The sequence below is a fragment of the Idiotropiscis lumnitzeri genome, chromosome 3 (assembly GCF_059441095.1).
Source record: "Idiotropiscis lumnitzeri isolate Australia: NSW breed Sydney's pygmy pipehorse chromosome 3, RoL_Ilum_1.0, whole genome shotgun sequence".
NCBI lineage: Eukaryota > Metazoa > Chordata > Actinopteri > Syngnathiformes > Syngnathidae > Idiotropiscis > Idiotropiscis lumnitzeri.
Genome location: NC_142393.1, coordinates 32,047,319 through 32,062,771, shown reverse-complemented (window position 1 = coordinate 32,062,771; position 15,453 = coordinate 32,047,319). Strand labels below are relative to the sequence as shown.

Below are 15,453 nucleotides of genomic sequence, written 5' to 3'. Positions count from 1 at the left end.
CACTCGAAGTTCGATGTTTTTGCATGCGCTCACCTCAAACGTCAGCGGATAACTGTGCACAAAAGGGCGGTGCTTTGTTTCGGAGTGGCGCTTCGCAATGTTGCGACGGTTTCGGAGCATATGATGCACACTGGTTTTGAATCGGCTGCAGCCAGATCGAAACTAAATTTCTCCGTCCATTCATTTAAAACAAGACGCATCGACCTCGCTAACTTTTTAGCAAGGCATACTGTCAGCAGCACTCATTTCCGGTCTGCTGCGCAATTGGCAGTGGATCGTAAACAAAATATTTGATTGGCTCAAATCAGTGACGCCTTTTCCGTATTTACTAGAATTGCAGCGCCAACGTTTGCGAATGCGCCCTGAAAAAAATTCATCGTGGAGCGGTCATGGGTCCGGTCCGAACCATTGCGCGGTCCGAATTCGGACAGCGGTCCACCATTTGGTGATGCCTGGTCTAGGATATGTTTAGAATAGTCAGAAATACATAGAAAGACAGTGTATTATTTTTTTTAGTCCAAGTGGTGAAGAATTTTATATTCTTCTGATTTCTTGGCTGAGAGCAGCCTTGGCCTCTGGCTGTTGTCATCTTGAGAAAGTTGAGTTTTGAAGACGGGTGTCTCTTTTGTAGAGAGCGCCTCATGAATGCCCAAAAGCCCGACCACAAGGACAGCATACCGCAAAATCGAGAATCCAAAAGCATGGACCTAGGTGAGCTCACACACCAGAACCTCTTATCAGTAGACTTCTTTGTCAGGATATGTTCTCATCCCCTATCGTTGAGGGATCTAACCTTTTGCATGCATGTAAATGGGAGGCACACGGTATTTGTATGTGAATGCGTGAAAAAACTAAGGTTAGTTCCTTATATTAACCTTTAATGGCCCTTGCTAGATTTTTTTTACACTTTTGTTGTGTTCACCAAGCCCCTGTTAAATTCATTTTCATTCCACATTGATTCACTTTCGCCCTTTTTTTCCCTCTTCAGCCCTTGCTAGATGTGAAAGCCGCTCCTCTGTCACTATCTCATATTACTGTGTTTTCCAATCCTGGTTCATTAGGTTCTGCGGATTGGCTTTCTTCCCTCAGCACACGCCTCTGCCACCAAATCTTGATTGCCTTTCATTCTGGACAAGGGTGGCCTTCCCACTCTCTCCCCCTTCTTCTCTCTCAATGTTTGGCCATTCTCAATTTGTTTGTGTTTCCTCAATGTCCTCTATCCACTTCTGTTCATCTCTATTGCATCTCGGCTGAAGCAGGAATGTACCGCCGCTTGTGAGCAGCGCACCTCTCAGGCTTTTCAGTCTCATGTGAATGGCTTTATTCGCAGTCTAGTGTAGGTTAACTTTTATTAAATGGTACTTGCCCGAAACGGGTGAACTCCCTCTGTTGACCTTGAATGCCTTAAGCTTCAAGTGTATTGACCAGAGCTTAAGTACATACTTATGAAAGCACACTCGCACACCTGCACACACGCACGCACACGCAAACACACAATGATGACTAGTGCAATTTCTGACCCTGTTTTTACAAGCTGCTGTTCATCGTCTGATGTAGAAAGGATATGCAGAGACACTCATATATTGTAAATATTTGTATGTACTACGTAAACCGGAGATGAAAGGAGCATTTTTATTTCTAAACTTGCACTATGGTACAAAGAATCAAATTTCTTGTATCATTTCTGGATATGGGAAATCATAAAGAATACAAAATCCAAATCTGGCATTTGTTTTTACATCAAAATACTTTTGACATAAATGATCATTTGGCCTATATTTCAACCTTGAAATTCACGAGAAGGGGCACTCAGCATGACTTAAATACAAAAATATATAGCCCTAAATGTCAACTCTTAACAAGGAGGGGTTTTCTTTTTCATTTTCAGTCAAATTCAAATTGATGATTGTCATACGGGGTACCCATTTCTTCAGAGATGTCAAACACATAGTATCCAAGCTGATGAACTCATGGAAATAGCAACAACAAAGCACTAAAATAATTCACAACAGTCCAAATTCATGGAAACTGGTTTAGTGTCATGTTGTACTAGTAGTATTAGTAGTAGTACAGAGCAGTTAGAAATCTTGGCCAGATCATTTTGAGAAAGGCTGTTGTTTCTTGTTGAAGATGATTTCAAAAGAGCATGAACCTTCTATAGTCACCAACTTCCTGGAGACCTCCAGCACCAGACCAATTCATGGGAGGTTATCGTAGATGCGGCACGCAAAGTTCAGTGGTCTGATCACAAGTGCACAACAGCAGTGCATTCATGCTCAGCACTCGAGGGTCCTTGAATATGTTGAACTGCAACCAAGTCAGGAGGGTTTGCTTGTTGACTGAAGGTGTAGACATACATCGGTGTCAGGGAGACACAAAACGATAGTGTGATGTTCCTGTTGATGGTCAGGGCAAGGTTGAATCTGGGTTTCAGTTTATTCTCACAACAAGCCACAGGAAGAAGTGGATGTAAGATGTTCTCAGTGCTGGAGTCAAACATGGCAAGAGATGCAAGGATATGTCCATTAAACCCTCTGTAGGCATTAGCTGCTAAACAGGAAGGTGGGCTGCATAGACTTGTAGCCACATATTGTCCATGTGTTGAGGTATATTTTCCTGGAAAACAACATAGTTACTGAAATGAGGAACTAGGAAATAGCTAAACTACACTACCTAAGCAGTCGGAGCTCAGAGTTATCAATTAGAGAACATGGGCCCCCGTTGGTACGTTTTACACAGAACTGACGAGGGTTGCAAGGTAGGCCTATACGCTATCCTAATTTACTCAAATATGAAAAAGAAAACCCCTCCAGTTTTCTCATGTGTCGTAGTTGACATGTAGGGCTGCATTTTTTGAAGTTGTTATTGAGGTTGGGTGTGTGCCTTATTGTGAATTTCAAAGTCAAAATGTCAGTCTAGAGGTCATTTATGCCAAAAGTATTCTGATTCAAAAACCTTTGAAACCAGACCAGAACTTGCTGAGAAAGGGCAACTTGAAATTTTCGTGAAAAAGTGAAATCATTACAATGGCATTATTTCAGCAACCGCTGATCCGATCGACATACAATTTGAAATTTTGCTTTCCCGTGCCATGAATTACCCCTACACCAAAATAAACTGAAATTGGAAGGGGTGGGCTTGCAAAACGCCGTTTTTTTCAGTATGATCTGAGGTGGAATGACTGATCTCTTGTTTCGCAGTAATCTACCCCTTGTGAAAATTATCCTCATCAAGAATTATTCGGATGATTTCAGAGTGAAAGCAACTCACTGATAAAGTCTTATTATCTCCTGTGGTGGTCCACATACAGTGGCTATCCATAATCAAGTTGGACTAAATCGGGTGCCGCTTAGCAGGTTGGCGATGGTTTCCTTTTTACTTGTGTTCATTTTTAATTCCTGCTAATGTCTCACTCATCCTATTTTATCTCAAAGTCAAAATGTCCTTTCATCTGCTTTTTTTTCTCTTGGGTTCCGTTTTCTGGGAGTCCTTTGGCACTAGCTTGAGCAGAAGCTTCTTGACTCACTGCAATTTGATGTTGGACACCAATTACATATACATGGACGGGTAAAAGAAATTCTCCGTCTCTCTCTCTGTATCTCTCTCTGTCTGTCTCTGTGTCTCTCTGTCTCTCTCTCTCTCTATCTCTCTCTGTCTCTCTGTTTCAGTGGCGGATGAAAGTAATGTAAGATCGCTGGCCGGACATAGAAAGGGTGAGTTATTACATTTGAAACCATGAACTGACTCATGACTGACTGTGTTACCTGTGGGATTGAGCTAAGATTCACTTAAATTTGGGTATGGGTTGAGGGGGACGAGGGTTGGGCGGTGTCACGCAATTCAGCCTGTTTATTTGGAAGGGTCTTGCATGCGTGAAAATTAATTTTGGTTCCTTTTTTTAAGTGTCGAAAGTACTTTACATCGGGTTGCTGGTATTGTATTTTTTTTTTTGTATTAGGAAAAACTGCAATAAAATACAACTTTATTTATATACCGCATTTTACAACAGCTGGAGCTGTAACAAAACACTTTACATATGGTGTAATATACATTAGCGGGACATTTTAAAACACATAAACAATAGGTGCCAGAAGAACAGCAACAGCTTCATGTTGAGTCAAAAGCTAAAGAATAAAAATGTGTCTTCAAGCGAGTTTTAAAAGTGTTCTTAGACGGGACTTGCCTAACAGTCAATGGGAGCCCATTCCATAGGGAACGACTGGCAATAGAAAAGGCACGATCCCCCCTGAAGCTGCGCTTAGTCCTCGGTACCTCCAGCAGCATTTGGTCCGCAGACTTGAGGCAGCGGGTAGGTGTGTAGTGGTGGAGGAGCTCAGGTATGCTGGGATGAGGCCATTTAAATATTTGAAGATAAACAGAAGTATCTTAAAGTGAACTCTAAAGTACACTGGAGCCAGTGAAGGGAAGCTAAGATTGGAGTGATGTGATCTGTCTTCCGAGCGCCAGTTAAAAGACGAGCAGCAGCATTTTGCACCAGATGGAGGCGCTTGAGGGAGGACTGGCTGACTCCGATGTCCAGTGCATTACAGTAATCTAGCCGATGTAACGAAGGCATGGATTACTGTTTCCAAGTGCTGCTGAGAAAGAAAAGGTTTTACCTTAGCCAGCTGCCTAAAATGAAAGAAGCAGGATCGAACAACAGCACTGGTTTGCCGATCTAATTTAAAATCATTGTACAGTTTAAAACCCAAGTTTGAGACTGTTCACCTTAGATAAGATGCCACGGGGCTGAGGTCAACAAGGTTAAAAGTGGAAAGGCCACTGGGACCAAACACCATAACTTCTGTCTTCTTTTCATTGAAATTCAAGAAATTAACATTTCTTATCGCAATATAATGATTCCGATAACTGTGGTCATTATGGACAGTATAGTTGTGACAAATGTTTTTTTTTATTTTTTTTTATAGTAGGGCTGACCTATTTATCATCTTGGGACTGACATCGCGATCTCAGAGAGTGCGATTTCGAGATTGTCAAAGCTGCATTTTTTTTAAAGAGCTCTTGCGCCCCATACTCACGAAGCAGGTCACACTAACCAACGCTGTACTGATTAAAAAGGTAAAAAATAAAAAGTCGCGCTGTCGCCCGTAGTGTCTGAAGAAATTTATTTTACCGCTGCTTGAATGCTTAGTCGCCAAGCTGTCTTGCATCGCAGCAGTACAGACTTTATTTGTACTATATGCTAATCCACAGCACCGCAAAAGCCACAAGCTGCATGATGCAGATCATCTCTTTTGTAGTGAAATACAATCTACCCCACAAACAAGTAGTGTTTTAACAGAAGTCTGGTAAGAACCGCGTTAGGGTGGAGAGCCAGCAGCTGTGAACAGAAATGTTATACTGCAACCATCACGAATTGAAACGTAAAATAAGACGACGGCTACGTTAGCAATTTAGCAGACACTCTCTGACCGGAACACGATAACGGCTGACGGCCTCATGACGAAAACCTTGAGATCTTAAACATGTATTAAATGATTATTACCTCATCAATAATATTTGCACTTAATATTAATATTTGCACCACTGAATTAAGAGTTTTGAGATCCACTCAAAAATAGGTCTCAAAACTATATATTTTAATCAATTTAGCTAGACAATGATTTTTTTCACATATAACATTTATGTACATAAGTACAAAATGTAAAACATTTGGGTGTTTTAAACAAATGCATTTTCATTTACACAATCACACATTCATACAAATGTATACTTGATGGCAAGTAGTTTTTAAAAACTTGAGAAAAAAACTGCTACCTCTTTAGTGTGCTTGCATTCATACAGTAATAGATTTATTGTTTTTTTTATTTTCCGTCATTTGTACATTGTGAAGAAAATCGCAAATAAAATCGAAATCGCAATATCTGTCAGAAAATCATAATACAAGTTTTTCCTAAAATCATTCAGCCCTATTTTATATGATTCAGCAGCTCCTTCTCTTCTGCGCTTCACATTTATATTATTTAATAATTAATCACTAAAATGTGGAAAAAAATGTTAGGATTATTTAATAATCTGCATTGCAAGGCATTTTAAACCTAATGCTAATATAATGTACTGTTTATTTCAAACTATCTCTTTTTTTTTTAGTTTGGCTAGTCCTGCGTTTTCTTCTCAAGTTTGACTTGTATATATTAAAATTTGAGCTCAGACTCGCACCCAAAAATGTTCCGGTTGCATTCAAAATTTCTGAACTACGGAAAGTTTTTCCTTTCAATTTAAAATGGCTTACTTTAACTAGAATCCTGCAGCTTAAGGTAGAATCCTGGTTGGTTATGGCATCATTTGGGTTGCTGTAAATCGTAAATCCTTGTTGTGGCGAAAACCACATGCTAAGATAGCGATACGGCAGTTACCATGACTCCTACTTTTTCTTCTTCTACCATTTCTTTTTTAGTTCTTTTTTTGGCAGTTGGCATACTTTTGTGCATTAACTCCAGTGGCCACCTTCTTTGGCATGCCAGCAATAATGGACCAATAATCAGTCCGTAGAGTAGAACAACAGTATTTAACAATTTCATCATTAATTAAAAATGTTATCAAACCATTTGCATAAGCGACGCATGGCCTTCCATGTCTAATAGTTTGATTTCATTTGTCCACCGTGCCTAGCTATCGACCTGCTAAATCCTACCTCAGCAGCATCTTTGACACTGAAAAGCTTTGTCTGATTTTATATTCTCACCTGCCTGCTTTCTTTACGGAATTCATGTTGCTATCTTGCTATATTAGCAAGCTGCTGAAAAATTAATTTGAGATGAGCCTGCGCCAAGCAATTCTAAGCAAAAACGGCCTAATCCTAAATGCTGGCGGATGGTGTGTGTCTCCAAAGCACTCAGAGCCTGTTGCTTTGTTGGTAACACAACAATAAGCAACAGTCCAATGAAGCATAAACAGATGTTGCAGCCTGCATACTTACTTTTTTGTTGTCTTTGACACAGTACTACTCTGGCTGAGCACTGCAGCCACTTGGCGTGCAATGTTGTGCATGTAGGCTACCCAATAAATCCTGCAATTGTCTGTAAATATAATTAGTAATTAGGTTTTTTTAAAAGATGTGTGTATTGGAAAGTATATAGGAATTAGAACCTATTTAGTATTTCATTTAAAAAAATTAAAAATAGCCATTACTAGGCCATGTTAGCCTGAAATGGACCCGCCGTTTGGGACTTGTCCAAAATTACCCAATTACTACCATGCCCCTGTTTAGCACAAACCATATCCAAACACTCACCGCAACCAGTTGCTCCTCGATAGGGAATTCCTGGTCACTTTTTAATTGGCTATCGTTCCTTTTTACGTTGACGAATTACATACGAATTTTCTATAATAAATGTTAAAGAGACTGTTGATTGACGTTAACATTGGCATTTACATAATAGATTTGCGTGTAAAAATTACAACAGTACTAAAATTCACCCCCTGAAAAGACTCTATAGTGATTTAAGGGCTTTTTTGTGATGAGATTTACGACAAATTGGCTTGCACCTTTTTGGAGCCAGGCTTGTTGTTTATTTTCCCGTCTCAGCTACATCACAGCTGGGAGGCAAGCATTGTAATATTGCTTGCTTTGTCAGTTCTGTTGTCTAAAACGGTGACTGATAGCCACCAAAATGGAAAGCACATTACTACTCTTGTCCACTTCAACCTGTGAAAGTAGAAAAGCGCAATTGTTTGGATTTATTGACATCAAACGTGAGCTCATGTGATCACCCCCACAAAATAGAAAAACTTGATACCTGAAAATGACGAGAGCAAGAATGCGAACCCGAACACCGACTAGTTGCTGCAGTGATGACATCGGGTTTCCGGGCAAGTTCCGCCATTTCAAACAATTAGAACATGGACCAAGTAGACGAGCGACTGTGCGTGGAGGTGCGTAAATATATTCATCTATATGATGCCAGCTCAAGCTTACACTTATGGCTGGAATTGTAATATAAAAACACCTATGACCTACTTCGTTGTCCCAAGAATCGGAATACAAAATCTCCTCCTCACAACTAGTCAGAGCTGTTACGTTCCAAATTAGATGCCGTGTTGTAAGTAAGTTCGAAAAATGCCAATTTAAATATTTTTGTGTCACAGGATAAGCAATTGCAACTAATACAAATAATAAAACTCAACATGGAAAGTGTATTTAGCCAGTCAGAAATTGACTCATAAAGCGAAATCTAAAATGTATCTGAGGGTATCCAAAGCGGCTCCTTGTTCACGCACACTGTCCTGATTCAGTGCATGTGCACTCCGCATACATACATCACAGCTGTCAGTAACACACAAGCTGTCCCAATACATGCAACACCCCACACGTTTTTCAAAGTGGATTGCAAATCACACCTACCTTCATGCAAACCCTTTATAATAAGCAAAATGGTTGAGAAAACAGACATCTTCAAAGTGCCTGTGGCAAAGAGCACTCGTCGACACTGGCTTGAAATTCCCTCTCTTTGCCAGACGAAACCATTCCCTTTCCGTGCCCTGTTTCTTTGTTTTGGCCACTCAAACAAATGCTTCCCAAAATGCGACCAATGCATCGCCACAGAGCGGAGAGGCAGTTCCCGCAATCTGGCAAAGACAATTGCAGTTGAGCAGCTCACAGGACATTCAACAATCTAGTACAATGGCGACTGCCGACTTGTCATTCTGTAAATGACATCATTCCCGAAGAATACCGGCGATTTCCGAACAAAAGCATTTTTGTTACCAATCCTCATCCAAATTAATGTGCATGTCTGCTCATTCAGACTTCCGTGTCTGTAAATATCCCGACTGGTGCACTATGACGCGCACGTCCTCACCGTGGTCAGCTAAGAAGCAGTATGCTAGTGTGCGCGTCCTCTCAGCCTACATACATGCAGCTCTGCCAGTGCATCCATTCACTTCCACATTTCCTCATTGTCATATAAATCACGGAAAAGTTAATCCTTTTGATACGTTGAAGTAGTCATAGGTAGGGATGTCCACATGGATTTTGGTGCCAATTGATCCCCATTTTTGGACGTTATAAGCAATGAAAGTACAAAGATTTTCTATGGAGACTTTGTACTGGGTCGCTTTCATGACTCCCACAAAGACATGGGAGAGGAGGGGGGCATGGCCATATTCCTCAAGTAGGCGTTTTTAAGTCGTCACTTGTTTCCTAATTCCTACGAAATGAATGGATAAAAAAGAAAATAACAAATTTCAGTTTCCTGATAAATATATATATATATATATATATATATATATATATATATATATATATATATATATATATATATATATTAACTGAGCTTGTTAGTTAGAAAAATGGGCCCTCTCCAAACTTATTTTACAAATACAAATGTCATCCCGGATCATCGCACCCCGCAAAACAGGAAAATTGAATGAGATAATCATTCTATACATAGACTCATTATCTGTGTGTGTATACCACTCTTAAGGGTTAGGGTTAATAATAATAATAATAATTTCACCCAACCGGTGTTGGTTTCCTCGACGATGACAAAAATAGTTCATTTACGCCCCTTTTGATCACAATGCTAATGAGACGAAAACGAGCTAAACGTGGCTCTTTGATGAGAAAAACATGACGTGACAAACATGAATTTTCGCTGACGAGACAGGACGAAATTGTTTGCGATGTGGTCCGTCAGACGCATTCAAAATTTCTGACATCCCTTCCTCTTGTACGTGTAATCTGTCTTTCAAAAAATTGCAATGCTGGTGTTTCACCGGTGCAACCTATCCTCATTTGGGCACGCCCACCCTTGGTACAACAACACGCAGGGAGTATGCGCTGCCCACACCGTTTCACACACCTGCACAACAAAAGACGGAACACGTCTGCGGTCATTCTTTTTTGTTGCTTTAAGTGAAATAAAGACACAACAGTTGCCAAATAAAATGTTTTCATTCTCGTCTTATTTTGGAGCAATGAGCATTGATTCCACTGTTACCACTTTTATCTGTTTGTAATGCATAATTCTTAGTAGTTGATCAGGAAGTCTTTGCCATTGGGTGGAAATCTTTTATGCCTATTTTTAATTAAAACGGACTAAAACCTTTTTGAGTTTTTGTCGAATAAATTTGTAAAAACTAGACAATAACTTTTTTTTGCGCTTCCGTCGACAAAAACTAGACGAAAACCTTTTGAAATTTTCGCCGACTAAAACCTTTTTGAGTTTTAGTCGACTAAAACTAGATTCAAATTATCACAAATAGGAATGACTAAATGTGACGAAAACTAAAAAACTAAACTGAGCATTCTCATTCAAATGACTAAGACTGAGACTAAATCTAAAATGCCTGCCAAAAACAACTCTGCACCCAACCCAACTCTGCAAGATTGTTGTTTTTTGGAATGTTGTTTCGAAATGATGAAATAAAATGCTGAATGTGTGCTTAGATTTCATATGGAAATCAGTTTGAATTATCTTAAATTTGTTTTACAGTGTTATTTTACATATCACCTTGTTCGAGCTTGAGTTTAACAAATAAGCCTGTCACCAAAATACACGTTCTTAACACATTTTATGACCTCACGGGCCTCACTCTCAGTAGTACAGTAGCTTTCCGCCCCATTCTCTTCCTCATCCTTCTCCTCTTCTAGTAGGTCCTCCCACCATCTCCTCTGCTATGATTTTCCTGGAATGTCTTATCACTACCCGTAACTCTGTGACCCACGATAAAAAAAAGTGTCTATTTATGCTCTGCAGCATTCCACTCATGTTGTTTTCCTCTCATCCCCTGCTGACTTCTTTGCTAATGCGTATTGACAATGCTTTTGCGTGTTTTTCATTTTTGCTGACACAGTGTATTGGGAAGGCTTCCTGTGCTACGCCCCCCCTCTTAAATGGCCTCAGAGTTTTTTATGGGTTTGACATATTTCATTAGATGGATAGTCTTAAAAGGCCTTCCTGGCTTCTTTTAATCTGGCTAAAACCCTCTTTTCCTCTCGGGCGGAAGTGCTTCACTCCTCTCTCTTGCCTTCAGACTCCCTTGTTCTTTCTCCATTTATTTGTGTGCCTTTTCTACTTGTATGTGTTGTAGCTCTCTTAAGATAAACATTTTCCAGATTTATTAAATTTCGTCTACAATGTTGACTGACCAAGTTTGTTCCATTTCCCTGTATGAGCCTTTTAGTCATAAGTGTAATGACACATACAGCGTCACTTAATTGAGCACCCTTCCTTTTTTCTGTCTGTCCTGGCAGCAGGCTGCCCTCTAAAACCTTGCTTGGGTGTTTATCCGCATGCATCTTGTGGCTATGTCTGTGTTTTTTGGGGTTGGTGCATCTGCCCTCCACTCACTGGTTCTGAATTTGAATCTCAGCTCTGACCTTTCTGTGTGGTACTTGAACTGCTCAGTCTTCTCCTTCCTCCCACAAGGCAAAGACCGGTTGGATTTGTTGAAGACCGTAACTTGACTATCAGTGGGAATGTGACAGTCAATGGCTGCCTACAGGTAACCTATTAGTACCCTGCCTCTTGCCCGAAGTTAGCTGGAGTCGACTCCAGTTTATTTGCCCCTAAACACACTCCAAAACCACAAGTTAAAAACCACCCAAACTGGGCAAAAATCAGACTGCTACACTAGTCAAGTCAAGTCAAATTCATTTACATAGCATTTAGCTTTATCACAGACAGTCTCAAAGGGCTTCACATACAAACAGTCGACATCCCCTGATCTTATTCACTAATCTCACTTATTGGGTCTATTTTTCCCTCTTTCTTGGGTTGTTTTCTACAAAACAGCCCACTTTTTGTATTGTTTTGTACAATAATTCCCAGTTTTTGGGTTGGTTTCCATACGGTGTATGCCAAGGCTATCAACAGTGAATCAAGACCTGCATCCAAAGTTAAATGAAAATAGGATAGTTTCTTCACTTGTTCACACAGTGGTCACATATGATGGGAAATGGGCAGTAACTTGCATAGCGCGTTTCAACCTTCGGTACTCAAAGCGTTTCCTCATCTATCTACTGTTCACGGCATCAGGAGCAACTACGACTGTGTATCATGTATCATTTGCTGGTGTTTATGAAAAGGTGTGTATGCACCTTCGAGACCCGCCCACATTTCATCGTTTTTTTCATTGGTAACGTGGCACAAAACAAATGCACCCTCTCCAATCAGTACCTGATTAAAACCGCCATCCATGCTGTGGTAATATAGATGAGGAATCATTAATGATGAAAGTTTTTTTTTTATTATTCCCTACATTTATTTAAGCCATTTAAGAGCAAGACAGCATTACTGTCACAGCATTTCCTCTGGATTTAAAGTGTGAGATGTGCGGTGAAGTGTTGCCATTGAATGGTCTTTCATTGTAATGCGCTTTGAATTGGCCTTAAAATGAATTGGTTATGCATTGACTAGCAAGTTACTTGACAGAATTGAGCTCGTACAAAGCTTTGTTTGCTGGAAGCCACCAGAATACACAATGTAATTGTAACTTCTTTTTTTCTTATTTTGTTTTTGTTCTTCTGATATGTCTATCAAATGTTTTTGTCTATTTCATTTATTTTAAAGAACATATGTTTACATTTGATAGTGTTTGTGTGGCTTCTGCTTAAATCCATTTAAACAACTTGAAATGGGAATAATGAAGACCTTAATTCAATTATTTGTAGTCTTCTTGTTTAATTAGATAACTTCAATTGAACATTTTAAATTTCATTTATTCATTTCAATATCCACTTCTTTCCTATGCTTTAGGCACAGTATAGGTCATTAGTCTGTGACCTGCTTTAATTTTGACATCTACGCTGAAAAAAATAAAACACTAGATGAATGAAAAAAAAGTCATCAGTCACAGTCAGTATTTAGGCTTTGAGCATTTAAAAAATAATAATTTGCTATAATTTGAAAATTGTAATCTCAATTAATTTTACCCAATAATAATATTTTATAAAGGTAAAGAAAACAAATTATTCTGGGTCTCCTAATTTAAAATAATTCAATTGGATTCATGTAACATAATCTAAAAATAATTTTAGTTTAACCTGATAGTTTTTCCTTTATGTAAACCAAAGTTGTATGTTGGAAAAAACTTTTTTTTAAATGTGTCAGCAAGATTTTTCATTGTAATAATGCTGTTATGAAAAGAAATGACTTGAAACATATTTGAAATTGTTGGAGTTGAGTCACAGAGGAAATGAGAAGTATTTAGTAAATGAACCTTAAAAGCCAAACTTACACCAATGCGTGTTCGTTTTTTTGTTTTTGTTTTTCTACGGCCTGTGGAGAATTTGCTTCGTCGTATTGGTCCATGAAGTGCTGTGAATGTGAGTGCAGGTCATGGAAATGCTATGTGAGCAAGTTTGTCTCACTACTGAAATTTCAATAAAGTTCACACATTTAAACTAAGTACTATAAATTTAGCATATGAGAATAATATAATCAGTAAACAGGACTACAATCCCAGTCATTCTTGTGACCTGTGCTTCAAGTTTCATTTGATAAATGCTTCTTGTTTCATCAATGTTTAACATATTCAGTAAATATGAACCTGCTAAATTTAATAATCGGCATTCTGTCCCGTAAGTGTTTAAAATAATGCCAGTAATCGTAATACAATCCTTCAGAATAATGGGCAAAGTCAAGGCAGCTTTATTTATATAGCCCCTAATTACAAGTGCAAACCAATTTGAAAATGAAATAATAAAAGATGTTTAAAAAAAAAAGTACAGAATAAAAGATAGCTTACTAAAATGACTGAAACATACTGAGGTAAAATGTTTTACAAATGAATTTAAAAAAATGTATTTAAAAGTACTTCATCATCAGCATGGAAATGTAATAATTTTTAACTTGAAAACGTTCATATTTGTGGTTCACTTCATACTCCAAACAAATCTCTTAATAAACCGTATTATTGTTCAAATAACTTTTTTGTCCCAAATAGCTAACATGATACTTCAAACGATAAAAGAAACTTGTTCAGGATGCGAGTGTTCTATCAATGACTATCTTAATGTTTTTGTATGGTTGCAAAAGGATCCGCTCTCCCAGTGACAAAGATCGCCATGGCTGTGTGTTCCACTTTTGTCAGCCTCCTTTTGCTGCAAACAGTTCCTGCATATGCACGAAAAAAGCAACAAAGCAATTACTAGTTGGAAAGTTTGAAGAAAGAGCAGTTGAGTACAGGCAGACCTTGTGGGAAAAAAAGGGGTTTTGTACAAATTTTTACATGTTGTGTTAAACAATAAAATCTCAATGCACTATGCATTAAAAGGTCAATTTTCTCATCATACGGCTCTTTTTACACCATTAAACCCTTGTAAGATTCTCCCGGAATAGCATTGTGATGAGCTCTACAAGGGGAAAATGGAAATCACTGGAACAACCTCAGGCTTGCAAGAGCAGCAACAGAAACCAGAGGCAAAGTTCTGCACACAGGATGTGCGCATGTAAAAAGACAATCATCGTGCCTGTTGAGCCTGGCTTACAGCTATTACAGCTGTGACGGCCGCTGCCCTTCATCCTGGTCCTGGTCAACTTTTAGGCTGCTTGTCAAATTTTTGCACCAGCTTGAATCGGTGGACATGATCCATGAGAGCATCTGTTGGCACAGTGAGAACGATATGCGATGAACGCTGATTTCACCCTCCACTGGATCGAGCTGACGATGACTCCGGCACTCATCCATCCCATTAAACCCTCATCATTCATTTAACTCTGACATTAACCACCTGACACACAGAGTGAGCACACCCAGACTGGCAAAGGGCTTTGCAGAGCTTTGGGCTTTTTTTCTCCTCACTCAGTCAAGGATACACACCGCTATTCACTCAGGAATATCATAACTTTCAATGCCCCAATCACAAACCTCAGAGTTTAGAAGCATACTCTCACACGCTCGCATTTTTTTTTTTCTGTGTAGTGCAGAAGTGTGCTAGGAAGGAGCTTAATTCTATCAGGCTGCAAGCTGGACAGCCGTAATTACATTTGTGACATAAATCCTGCCTCTCAAATTGAGCGTTTTATTCTTGAATGCGCCCCTTCTCTATTTATAACCCCTTTTTCCTCACAAATCCCACTTCCTCCCGAAAGTCAATTTAAGACTTAAAAGGCAACTGTGCTTATTCCCCTACCATCCACCTCCTTTGACTCTGCCATCTCTTTAGTTTCACTGTGTTGTTTTTCTGCCCCATTATGACCCCCTTGAAGCCGGTGGTTCAACGAGAAACTCGTCAGTGCCATGATTCATGCCATCCATACAGAATATGTTCAAGTGCTGAAAAAAATCACCTCTTGTCATCCCATTACCAATGCCTTTCAAGAGCACTCACTCTTTCTCACGTCGTCCCACACAACTGGTTGCGTGACTTGGAGGGGTTCTTCTTTAGGTTCTTTGCATCTTGGGCTCTGCCCTTCTTCTGCCCTGCATCTGTCTTTTAAACCTTTTACAGGTTCATTTCAAAAGCTAGTCACAGTATGGGAAAGA

The 15,453-nt window shown here is 39.3% G+C and overlaps 1 protein-coding gene across 4 annotated transcripts in view; it reads left to right on the top strand.

Moving 5' to 3' along the window:
* The window catches only part of pard3ba (par-3 family cell polarity regulator beta a), a 146,636-nt gene that overhangs the window by 72,330 nt on the left and 58,853 nt on the right, over positions 1-15,453 (top strand). For 3 of the 4 annotated variants that reach the window (XM_088291029.1, XM_088291031.1, XM_088291032.1), the window contains 2 exons: positions 632-711; positions 3,669-3,713. In XM_088291029.1, coding sequence (XP_088147155.1) covers positions 632-711; positions 3,669-3,713 — 125 coding nt within the window. The remainder of the gene's footprint in view (positions 1-631; positions 712-3,668; positions 3,714-15,453) is intronic. The other variant, XM_088291030.1, reaches the window with a different exon arrangement.